We start from the raw sequence: 12,987 nt of genomic DNA, 5'->3' as shown, positions 1-12,987 counted from the left end.
AGTGACAACAACGCTGTAACAAGGTGTCAGAAGTGGGACGACTTCATGCCTTGTCCGAAGAACTAGTGACGACAACAAGGCTGTAACATGGGACGACTCCATGCCTCGTCTCAAGGACTACTGGTGGTAGCATCATGCTTTTGCACAAAATTTCGTTACTCATGGGTGAAATCTGATTGGACTGCTATGTTCACAATGTCATGTCATTTGAATGAGATTCATCCACAGGATAAACGAGGTTTGGTCACACTGATACTGCACTTCACTTGTTACCATGGTTACAAGAACATTACAAATAGATAACCTTCCCAGAATGTTTGGGTGTTAGCATTAACCTGCTTGTACACTACATGGATCAGGAATAGGAATTTAATGGCCATGAAAAGAAGAATTGACCTGCCACAAATGCATAATATGTCTCCTGATTGACATTGACACGTTTCACTATGCATTATCATTGAAAACATTAATTGAAAGGAATTATTAGACCTTCTCAGAGCCCGATTTTCGGCCCATAAATGTCAGCAAAAATCTCTAAATGGAAAATAAAACGTCCCAATTCATGTTAGCATTGTAAACTGATAGGCTTAATAAGATAAAAGAATTGGTTCTCAGGCAATGACTTTTGAAAATATAGTGCGGGCGGACAGTGTTTTTTTGTTGTTGCTTGTTCAAAACTAATATGTAACCAAATAAACAGTTGTGTACCATCAACCTGGGAAAGGGCCTCCCTACATAAACAAACTCCTATTGCCGCCATGACCATAACACGAGATGCGCAGTAAAGCAGTGCTAATGTAAAGGGAAGTAACTGCGTGCTATTTTGGATCACATTGTTAGTTGTAATTTTAAATTTTTGAAAAAGGAAATAAAAATGAAACGTGCAGCTGACTTTTTGATGATGCAGGCTGTGCCTGAGAACCAAGACTTTTATTTCATTTTAGCCTCACGGATGGCTTTGTAAGGTGTTTTGTATGTTGAAGAGGCTTTAACCATGTCAATGCTTAGTTTTACATGATTATATTGAATGCAATGTTAAAATATCTCTGAATTTAAGAAAGTAAAAACTTTTTTAAAAATCCAATTTTTTTACGAAATAATTACTTTTCCAAATTTGCCAGCCACAGGCACTTAGTGTGACATTGTAGATAAATCCGGACCTTGGTTGAAATATGTTCATGAAGTTTTTTGGGATGACTTTCAGCATATAAATGTTGGATCATGTTTATAGCTGCGTCATGTTTCCGACACTTACCTTGTTGATAACTGGAGGCAATCAAGCCTAAAAACAAAAACACAAACAGTGAATTTATTAGCTACTGTATTCCTGTCACATAGATATAGTCAGACAGATTTAGTCAGCAATTACACTCCACTATCATTGCAACAAGACCGTCTCCGTGGTCTAGTGGTACAACGTCCGCCCGATGAGCGAAAGGTCTGGCGTTCGATCCCTGGCCACCTCATACCAAAAGACGTTAAAGAGAGTACTTGTTGTTACCCTGTCTTGCGCTCGGCATTAAGGGTCTAAAACAAGGACTGGTCGGCTTGGAGTCAGTATACTGTGACTGAGTGGGGTATTCATGCTAAACTGTGGCATGGTATCTCAGTTAGATAGCACTATAAATCGGCATTAATATTAGTCCAGGCTATATATACAAGCAGCCACACACACATGCATGTACGTCAATATATATAAGTGCAATAATCTTGGATGCAACGTTAAAATCCATTTCACCTCACCTCATTGCAACAATTTTTGAGAGATCATACACATGATACAGTCATAGCATAAAAATGTTTGAGGATGACAACAAGTATTCTGTTCCCTTACCTGCAAATAACGCTGACAACAGCAGCCACGCCGACCCCGTCATGTCGAGGGCCAACAGTTAAAGTCTGGAAGGAGGAGAGTGAAAAAACGATTTAGCAATGTGGATCAAATACAACTAAAAATTATCACATCAATGCATTTTATTAAGTTTGTCATCAGGAAGTGTAGGATTAAAGGTTTGGGTTTACTAATAAAAAAACATCTCCTTTGGGTTTCAACAGTATTTCATGTAAAAAGATCATAGCAACCCAAAATTAATTTCAGAACCCAAATTACCATTCAGTGCCCATGACAAAAGTGGACTAACAAGCAATTTCATTTCAAAACACATCAGCTGTAACCAGGGTGTTTTCATAACACCATAATATGCACCTTGTCAGTTTACTAATTACCATCATTGTACTTATTGTATTGACTGTTAGAGAACTTAACTCCATGACACTTGTACAGTAGGCATACACCATGTACATAGCTATATATTCTGTCAACATTTTAAGCACAATGACACCAATAACATATATATTACATACTTATTATATTCATTCCCTTGACAAGCCTTTTATTGTTAAATACACACTATTTAGAAAAGAATAATGGGAAATCTGAATGAGGTCTTGTCAGGGTGTATACAATCTATAGGTACATTCATCATTCTGTTGAAAATATCACGACAAATAAATGTACTTCAATATAATATTTCCTAAATTACCATGTATTGCAACTCATAAAAGAGAAAATAAGCAGTCAAAAGTTGACAAAAATCATATTATGATGGCATTCTTACAATTATGGTAAACATGAGAATAGATCACATAACTGAAAACACTCAGGCAACCATTATTCCCATTTTCATCAATCAAGCATCGATAGACAGATGACATGGGTTATAGTCATATGATCTATCGTGGTACATATAACATAACTATTATAAACATTAAACAAACTGTGCAGAAATGTATCAATACCTAAACCATAAGGTCCTACTCAATATTTATAATCACATCTGAAATACTAACAAGATCGATTGAAAATCTTTAAGTCCTTTTTACATGTTATACTATACTAACGTCCACAAAGTCATGTATCCCTACCTTTTCCCTCGAAAGTTGTTATTTCACGAAATAAGTCTTATCCATAGACAGTATTACGATATGATTCCACCGCTCCCTTGCACACCCTCAGCTACTCCTACTTTCAGGTAAGCATTCATGCCAGTCTACAAGCGACCGGTTTGGTGAGTACAAAAATAGCCACAGTATGTTGACAATCAATTCCTGGCTCCTCCCACTCAGTACGCATTACAGGTGCGAGAAATATAAATTGCGGAGCGGAAAAGGATGTGAAAAATACTAATGTATAAAAGATTGAGTGGTTTTATGTTGTCGTAAAAGGTTTACAATGAATGTAAACGGTAAAATTATTAAAAGTCCTTCAGCTGTGTGTAGTGTGGGGTTTCGTACAAAATTCCGTACGTACCCAAAATACCAGTAATCAAATAAACAACCTACACAACAAACAACGGGAATCAGCGTCCACGGAGTAATACATTCACATCAAGATTATGCTTGTCGTAAGAGGCGACTAAAGGGATCGGGTGGTCAGGCTCGCTGACTTGGTTGATGCATGTCATTGTATCCGAATTGCGTGGAACGATGCTCATGATGTCAATCCCTGGATTGTCTGGCCCAGACTCGATTATTTACAGACCGTAATAAAACATGTTTCTGCGGACCAGGGCAATTTGTCATGATACATGGGTGATTTGTTAAACTCAGCTAAACATTAGTAGGTGTAAATAGTGTGTGGGATGATGACAATTAAGGTAAAGAACTGTTGTGGTTACAACTTGAATAAGCAACGGTTTGAATCTGCTTAAAATGACATCTTAATTCATACATAGACCATATAATAGATATATCTATTATGTGGTCTCTGATTCATACTTTGTCTGTAAGTAATTTGGGGGGGCTTTTTGTGATAAGTGCAGTAAAACTGATTCCTATATTACTCCAGTATACAGATGTCAAACTTGTATGTTCGTCAGGGTGTATTTTTGTTTATTTATTTAAATTAACTAGGGAGATAGTTTGATGGATATGCGACCTTTCAGTGTCGACACTAACAACGTCATCAAGCCAATCACGGTGTTAGCATCTACATCGACATGTCGCATTCATTGTAATAAAGAACGTTGTGTTCCTCAATGTAGAAGTTGACATCCATAAATTCTCTTCCTTATGTGTATCAATAAATGTCTTTCAAAGACTTAAAGAAGTTGTATATCCAAAGAACCATATCCCTTGTACATCATTCCAATTTCTAAATGCCACTTAAAGAACTTATTTTTAAATGATCAACAAAAAAATTGGGTTGATTTTATTTTATAAATTGTATTGTCCGATAAGGGGATACTGTGTTGTTGTATTAAAGCTCTTTAAAACAATGCTGCTAAATATTTTGATAATATACTTTCTTGAATGTAATTACGACAATGGTGACAGTTTCTATAATATGTCTAGGGGGGCACGGGTGGCCCAGTCGTCTAAGGCACCGCGATTCGCTGTGCAGAGTTGCGTCCCTTGGGCACGCCAATAACCTATGATTGTGGGTTCGAATCCCGGTTCGCCCCGATTATGTTTCTAGGTTTGTCAGCACCATACCCGTTCACTTAAGTGGTAAACATCTGAGACCTGCATCACTTCGGGCTTTCCTCCCACTTTAAGCTGACACGCCGCGATATAACTGTAATACTGTTAAAGCGGCGTTAAAACCCGACTCACTCACTCTTGACGTCTACTCTTTAGTTTGTCCGATTTCAATGAAAAAAAACAGAGTGAAAGTATCTCTTTTTTGGTTAGCAGTACAAGTACTTTGTGGTGTAATTAACAACATCAGACAAAAGAAGTACAAACCGGATTACGTGCCACGGTTCATTGATAATGACAGGAGCATTGTCTTGTTACAATGTCACTGGTCTCTATTGCTTGGAGCGCGGCAACAAGGCGTCTAATTAACACCTTCGTTATTAGAGAGCAAGGTGCATTGTCTGTTGCCTGAAGCTAAGTTCATTCTAACTGTATGTAGTAGTAGTAGTAGTGGTAGTAGTAGTAGTAGTAGTAGTAGTAGGTAGAAACTGACAGATTCAGACACAGTGGAAATAGCGAGGTACACCCATTCCCAGTATCACACAACAAGCCCCCCCCCCCCCCCCCCCATCCATATACCCCATAAATGCATCCAAACAAGAATGATTTAAACAAACCACGTTTACAAACATTTTAGATAGTAAACTATGATTTTAAATTAAATATTGAAATACATTTGTTTTAATGTGAAAATGTTTAGTTAAGAATACCCTCAGAGACTCTTTATATCAAAAGAAATTTGGAACTTTGCATTCACATTACGCAATTTTACGTAAAATCATATTCCGTTTCAGGTTCCATGAATCCCGTTATTCCACTCACAGAGTAAAAATGGCGGCGAATGCAAATCGACAGCCGGCCCAGAGTGAGTGGCAGAACCGGTTCTGCCGTCCTGTGTCTATGAATAGCAACCACAATAGTGATACATGCTGCACAACCTGGCTGATAGGTTTTCGCGATCTTACCAGGGCGTGTGGATATAAGCAAGTGGGAACCGTGAGTACAGATCGTTTACCAGAATTTGAACAAATCTATTAGTTTTTACAATTATGTTATTGACTGGTTGATTGTTTTAAACGTTCTTTATAATTTAAGGTATCTATTAGGGTCCAAAGACATTAGATCTAGCAACGTAAACCGTAATGATTGAATTGCCTGATAATCAATTTGCTTGAGTATTCTGACAGTTCCAGTTATTTAACAGAATCTAGGAGTAAAACGGGTTTTTTTCGATATAAAAACTCTAACTTTATGTTTGGCATTGTTTGTGTATGATAAGCCTAATGCTCCAACGGGAGGCAAATTTTATAATAGTTAAAGTGTAAGTCTTTGATGGTTGGCTCAAAATTAAAACATTCTCAAATTGTACACTTTGATTAGCCAATATTAATACGTCGATTATACATAGCATCATAGAAATAATGGATTTTTAGGATAGCTAGCAATATTTCTACCTGTCATCATGGTAATAAGCCTAATTGGTAGATGTCCTCATATCTACAGTAATATTATAACATGGTCATTGGATTTTGTCATAATTGTTGTTTTAGGGGTGTCATTGATTAGACATTTTAGTGTCATATATCGACTCAAAAGTATCATGATAATTGATATATATACATTGACTAATAATAGGATTAAATATATTTTACTAGTATATGTATAATATTACCTATGTAGACTTGCAATTTTATATTAGGCTGATGCATTAGATGTTCTGCCTTCTCTTTGTCGATCTTAACCGTGGTAATCTTAAGAAATGTAAATGTTTCTGTGGCAATGAATTTTTAATTTTGTATTGATATTCATAACTTTACTAGATCTATAACGATACCAATATATACAATGACATACCTATGATGTTGTTACATGGTCAGCTGTACTAGAGAGTGCTCCTAACATGTCCATGTATGACTGGGTAACTCAGGTAGCAAGACTAAATACAGCCATCAAGACTAATCCAATCCCAAGTACTGGAGTGTGAGTGTGAGTGAGTTTGATTTTACGCCGCTTTTAGCAATATTCCAGCAATATCACGGCCGGGGACACCAGAAATGGGCTTCACACATTGTACCCATGTCGGGAATCGAACCCGGGTCTTCGGTGTGACGCGCGAACGCTTTAACCACTAGGCTGCCCGACCGACCGCCCCCCCCCCCAAGTACTGGAGATCTAAATAGTAATTTAATCAAACCAACATGTACAACTCAAACTCATATAGGACATGACACAATAACTTGATCACATCAAAATACTATGGTATATGTTTTCATTGATATTGTTTCTATTTTACTATGATAATAAGCTTATTTCACAAAATTGCTTGATTCTTTTGGTTTAATCTGCATGTTCAAAGAGTTGTCAACAGAACCCATGTCAAATAATGGATTTTACTTTTTGTTTTGACATGTGAATATATGTTCTATGTTTTTCTTTTTTGAAATCATGCATGTGTCTTATGTAACTATAGGTTATACATATGTTTATGTTTTATCCCCTTCTTTCAGAAGAACGCTAGTCCCACAGCTAGCTTCCCAGGTGTGGAGTTGCAAGATGGGTGTTAGAAGCATTGCCTGCCTCTTGCTGATAGCAATAGGTAAGTGTTTAAGTAAGAGCCCCATCACTGTCAGCATGGCCTATTCATGGTAAGACACAAGGATATAAATAAATGTTCCTTTTGAGATCATTTATAGTTTCCCATGTGGCTGTGGTAAGTGGATCCTTTGAACTAACTTGTCACCCTATTATAAGGTGAGGTGAATAGGGGTTTAACATCGTGTCCAAGATTATTGCACTTATATAGCGACATGCATGCACGTACGTGTGTGTGTGTGTGTGTGTGTGTGTGTGTGTGTGTGTGTGTGTGTGTGTCTGTCTGTCTGTCTGTCTGTCTGTCTGTCTGTCTGTCTGTCTGTCTGTCTGTCTGTCTGTCTGTCTGTCTGTCTGTCTGTCTGTCTGTCTGTCTGCTTGTACTTGTCTGGACTGATGCTGATTTATAGTGCTCACTCACTGAGATACCATGCTGCAGTTTAACATGAATGCCCCACTCAGACACAGTATACTGACTCCTAGCTGACCAGTCCTTGTTTTAGCCACTTAATGCCGAATGCCAGACAGGGTAACAACAAGTACCATCTTTTAACGTCTTTTGGTATGATGCAGTCGGGGATCGAACCCCAGACCTTCCGCTCTCCGGGCGGATGCTGTACCACTAGACCAGGGAGTCGGTACCTAATTATAAGAAGATATGTCCCACATGCAATGAACTAAACTGAAATGCTTCACATTTAATAAAACATTGTGTGAATATCTAAGTATTAGTTAGTGGGCCTGACATAATATTTTTGCAATGCCTTGTGAACATACCAGAAAGTTAACATTTCACCCTGTTATTTAGTTTGTTCAAGCATGTTTATTGAACACAGGTGTAAATAGTATTCTGTTCCAGTGTTCCATTATCTTCATATTCACTGAAGGGGCGGTTGGGTAGCCTCGTGGTTAAAGCCTTCGTTCGTCACGCCAAAGACCCAGGTTCGATTCCCGACATGGGTACAATGTGTGAAGCCCATTTCTGGTGTCCCCCGCCGTGATATTGCTGGAATATTGCTAAAAGCGGCGTAAAACCATACTCACTCACTCATATTCACTTACTAGTTATCATCAGTATGTTGCACCAAGAAATATCATGATAATACTTTCAAACTCATTCCAAGTGCAGAGATACAATGCTTCAAATTACTCATCAGAACAGAGGACAGTATTTCATTTTGTGTAAAATATTATTAATTTTTTTGCAGTGGTTGTCAACGCTCAAGATGCTCCATATTTCACAAAAAATATGAATTTAGCAAGAATTGATGAAACAACACCTGTTGGTAAGTTTCCCACTCATGAAAATGTCACTACCATTTCAAACATTGTTTTGTTGCTGCCACCAACCACACTGGGAATATGGGGGGACATTCGGCCAAAATATACAACGTTGAAATTGAGGACAAAAACACGCAATAATAGTCAAATGTTGCGGACAAAGGTCGAATGATACAAATAAAAGTCATTGTTAACAAACAAATAATGAATTCAAAATACCAAACGATACCTATACACAACTTGCAAACAAAAGACATCATATCTAAAGAAAGAACAATGTGTACTGAAGAACATCAATGCACAAATAGGACACTAAAATGCTAATGGACAGGGGTCCGGAAACCGTCATATGCAAAAATACACTATTTGAAGGGGGCGTGGCCTAAATGCAAATGTCAGATTGGAATTTTAAATTTTCCCTGCTAATGGATAATGTTGACAATAAAGATTGATTGCCCCGATTATGTTTTTGATTGTTAGTTTGTTGTTTAATGTCGCACTCAACAATATTCCAGCTATATGTCAACGGTCTGTAAATAATCCATCCTGGACCAGACAATCCAGTCATTGACATCATAAGCATCCGTCTACGCACATTGGGATACAAGGACATGCATCAACCAAGTCAGCGAGCCTGACCACCCAATCCTGTTAGTTGCCTATTATGACAAGCATAGTCTCCTCTTGCAGCAAGCATGGGTTGCTGAAGACCAATTCTATCCCTGGATCTTCACGGGTCTCTACTTTAGTTAAGTTGATGTTACTTCAACAATAATCGGGGCGGTCGGGTAGCCTAGTGGTTAAAGCGTTCGCTCGTCACGCCGAAGACCTGGGTTCGATTCCCGACATGGGTACAATGTGTGAAGCCCATTTCTGGTGTCCTCCGCCATGATATTGCTGGAATATTGCTAAAAGCGGCGTAAAACTATACTCAGTTACTCACTCAACAATAAACTTATCTACTTCAGGTTCAATTGTATACACCCTGGAAGCTGTGGACCCGAATGGTGGGCCTGTCACGTATGGTATACAAGCTGACAAGTTTGAAGTGGATGCAACCACTGGAAAAGTGAAACTTATTCTACCACTTAACTATGAGAGTGAGGTATGTATAAGGATGCTCGGGATTTAAACATTGCCAAGTGCATTATTAGTGTTTTAAGTTAATGGGTTCCTGAAGTCAACAGGTTTTGCTCCTTTTAGTATTTGCATCTAGGAAACCCTAAATCTTCAACTTTTAAGTAAGGGCAATGACAAGGACTCCTTGGCCCCGCTCCTCAAAGCGATCTTAGCGCTAGGATGATCATAAGCCTATGTTTAAGAATGAGACTTACGATCACCTTAGCACTAAGATCGCTTTGGGGAACAGGGCCCTGGACTTTATGCTTCATTTCAAATACCGAAATATTTTCATTGTTATGCAATGGAGATTGAAATGGGTTATTGCAAGTAGAAATATTGCCATCTGGAAATACTATGTCAGTATATTTCTGCTATGAGTTCACTGTTATATCATGTTAAATGATAAGCATGTTATTTTCTCTACTTTATCAGTGTTCCCGCTGGCTTTTGAAACTGCTAGTCTTGGTGGACAGGCAACTCTATACATTACCAGTTCTCCCCTATACTTTTCAGTCCCAACTTTCTTGAAATAAAAAAAACGTATGAAAATTACCTGGTTTTTATTCTTTCAACATCATGTTCAATGGAATGATGTCATCTCTGAAGTAACTTAGTCAGATCTGCACCTTATTGACCCAAAGTTCAGTCACATTTTTCTCTTTTTGTTTGGAATATTTCGAGACTACGTCACTACAAATATGTATTTAACCTTGAAGCAAAGCGAAATGTTATTTACTTGCACTAAAAATAGACGAGGGGAATTATATGAATATTGCCAATGTTTTGCTCAACAACAAAGATTTATAAGCTACTTGGCAGTTACATGAATCACCGGTCCAAGCCTAATTTTACCGGTAAAATGCTGGTAATTACTGGTAATCGGGAACACTGGTTTATACTCTGATATTGTTTAATGTCAAATTCACCTGATATACAGCCTTTCCTTTGGACAGTTTCCATTGTGTGGTCACATGACCATTAAACCGACATTCGTAAATATATGGCCAGTACACAGTAGGGTGCTTTTCTTTCACTACTACCGGACAGTTTCAACTTTCCTGGAGATAAAGATGCATCAAGTTTACATTGCTGTTAGTTTGTGACCATTGTCGTTTTCACATGTCTTCATAACTGATCCACCCTAATAGCCATGTACATTTGCATATTTCTTTTTCAGCTGAAAGTTCTGAGAGTCATGGTGTTTTGTTTTGACCAGGAAGGACTTAGTGTAAGTTCCCCCAGCTGGTGGTGTGTCATTTTCAGTAAACAGAATCCTTATAAAATGGTAGAGTATGGATATTCACTTCTACTTGTGGTGGACAGGTATACTTGATCTGAGACAGTAAGTTTCTGGTCTGGACACGGTTCACATGGATGAATACTGAAGGACATGTCATTTTCAAAACTGATTAATGTTTTCTGAACTGAAAGAAAACTATTATTGCATTAAAAAAATTATCCTGGGGTGAAAATATGAATATAACAGCGGTAGAAACTAATAGATTTTGTCCACTAGTCCTTATAATGATAACATATAGCAAAACCCTTAAAAAGGGCAAATTTCTACTAGTCCTTATGATACCTTAGTTAACCATTGGGCAGTTTGGCTAGGACTACTAGTGCCAATTTCTAACGCTGTATAATGTTTACTCAGCATCTTCAAAACTGAATAATATGTGTGCTGAACTGAAAGAAAATTATTATTGCATTAAAAAATTATCCTGGGGTAAAAATATGAATATAATGTTAACTCAGCATCTCTCATTGTGCTAGACACGATATGGCTAAAATACTGCCGATGTGACGTTAAATATTAACTCACTCACTCACTCATTGTGCTAATTTCAATTAGGCCAGTTTCACCTCCATGTTATCATCACAGTTTGCAAGGAATGTACAAGTCTGTATAATTAATGGATGGAGATTTTTATTGTTTAAAGGATTGTGAGGCTTTAGTTTCTACTTTTAACATGCCACATGCTGCTCATCAGTTAACTTGTCAACCATTGGGATGTTCTGTTTGGCCCACCTGACTCAATGTCAAGTGAGTATATGTCATGGCCTGTTTGTCCATCCGTTGTCCATTGTATGTGCACAGCCTACAGGTCACAAATCAGGCGAGGTTAAGCAACATCGGTTGCGAAGAGTCCTTGGATGGGTGACTGCGTTTCGACAGCTGGCTCCTGAGAGTTTCTAGGGCTTCGGTCCTGCCCCACACTGAAGCACATATAACAAATGTTGCGTCTCCTTGGGCAAGTGACTTTGTTCGAAATGTACCTGTGTTCACCCAGCAGTGAATGGGTATCCGGTAGGAAGAGATGGCAATGTGGTTGTAAACCTTCTAGTGCCTAACAGGAAGCTTGGGTTGTATACTCCCCAGGGAGCTGAGAATGATTCTTAAAAGTGCACAATGATCCAGTGACCGGGGTAATAATAGAGCTTTGAGCATGTCCCTAAGTTGTATGGAAATAAGTGCAATATAAATAGCCTATTATTATTATTATTATTAAACATCTTCCCCTCCGAAACACTTGACCAATGAAGCTGAAACTGAAACATGCTTGTTCCCACCAATGATGACCACCAATTTGTTCATCATTTCCGATTTTCAATAAGGTTGTCATTACTCAGCCGTTTTTGTTAAAAAATGGAATTAAATTTGGTGCACATGTCGTTAATAGTGGGGCTCAAGGCATATGTTTCGTTTTTCACAATATGTTTTATACATGACCTTTATTTGATCTTTGCAATTTGACCATGCTCCCAAACTATCTCCAGTGCAGTCCCTTGCAAGGCTAACATCATTTCTCCAGAAACAACTTGACTGATGAAGCTGTTAGCTTCACATATCTGTGCCAGTGATAACACCTCAGATTAATATATGATTTTCAATATGGCCTCATCAGCAACCATATTGAAAATTGTTGGCCATTGTCTTACCACAATTTGTCCAAAATGTAACAAATTTCAGTATTTGTTTGATTAATTGTGGGACTCAACACCTATGTTGTGCTTTTTAAAATAGTTTATATTTTGACCTTGTCAAAATACATATTTGGCATTGTAACATTCTCAGAAAAATTACCAGACTGAATTAGCTGAACTCTAGCTCATATGTTTCTCCTTATGATGACATTATCTTTTGTTCAAATCATCAGATTTGAGTGTTTTTAGTCTTTGTGCAGAACCTATTTGAAGAGCAATGCTGACATCTCTTTTGTTGACTACATAACCAGGTGCTACTATTTTTATAATTCCAGACCAGTACCCAGTCCACTGTCAATGTCGTCGATGCCAATGACAACCCAGCTTTGTTTTTAAATCAGATATACTCCATTCGTATGCCTGAGGTAAGTGTAAAACAATATTGTTGCAGGGCTAGAAATTAGTGGTAACGGATAGCATAAATCCTACTAAAAATCTACCTGTCTACCTGTGGAATATGTGGCAGTGACTTTCTGTTATTGTCCCTTCACCATGCTTGTGTTGACTGAAGTGGTGAAATTGATTTACTGT

The 12,987-nt window shown here is 37.9% G+C and overlaps 2 protein-coding genes across 2 annotated transcripts in view; one reads left to right on the top strand and one right to left on the bottom strand.

Annotated features, from left to right (window-relative positions):
• LOC124131952 (cadherin-23-like) overlaps nt 1–3,071 on the bottom strand; it is a 50,024-nt gene extending 46,953 nt beyond the window's left edge. The window contains exons 1-3 of the mRNA XM_048400859.1: nt 2,926–3,071; nt 1,835–1,899; nt 1,256–1,282 (exon numbers count right to left, since the gene is read on the bottom strand). Coding sequence (XP_048256816.1) covers nt 1,256–1,282; nt 1,835–1,877 — 70 coding nt within the window. The 5' untranslated portion in view covers nt 1,878–1,899; nt 2,926–3,071. The remainder of the gene's footprint in view (nt 1–1,255; nt 1,283–1,834; nt 1,900–2,925) is intronic.
• A 2,257-nt stretch (nt 3,072–5,328) lies between these two features.
• LOC124133400 (cadherin-87A-like) overlaps nt 5,329–12,987 on the top strand; it is a 47,557-nt gene continuing 39,898 nt past the window's right edge. The window contains exons 1-6 of the mRNA XM_048400858.1: nt 5,329–5,475; nt 6,987–7,075; nt 8,277–8,354; nt 9,318–9,454; nt 10,649–10,699; nt 12,732–12,821. Of these exons, the coding sequence (XP_048256815.1) occupies nt 7,033–7,075; nt 8,277–8,354; nt 9,318–9,454; nt 10,649–10,699; nt 12,732–12,821 (399 nt within the window). The 5' untranslated portion in view covers nt 5,329–5,475; nt 6,987–7,032. The remainder of the gene's footprint in view (nt 5,476–6,986; nt 7,076–8,276; nt 8,355–9,317; nt 9,455–10,648; nt 10,700–12,731; nt 12,822–12,987) is intronic.

Source organism: Haliotis rufescens, unplaced genomic scaffold (genome assembly GCF_023055435.1).
Source record: "Haliotis rufescens isolate VD_foot unplaced genomic scaffold, xgHalRufe1.0.p SCAF_20, whole genome shotgun sequence".
NCBI lineage: Eukaryota > Metazoa > Mollusca > Gastropoda > Lepetellida > Haliotidae > Haliotis > Haliotis rufescens.
The sequence above is the reverse complement of the archived record's forward strand: the minus strand, read 5'-3'. Positions and strand labels throughout refer to the sequence as shown.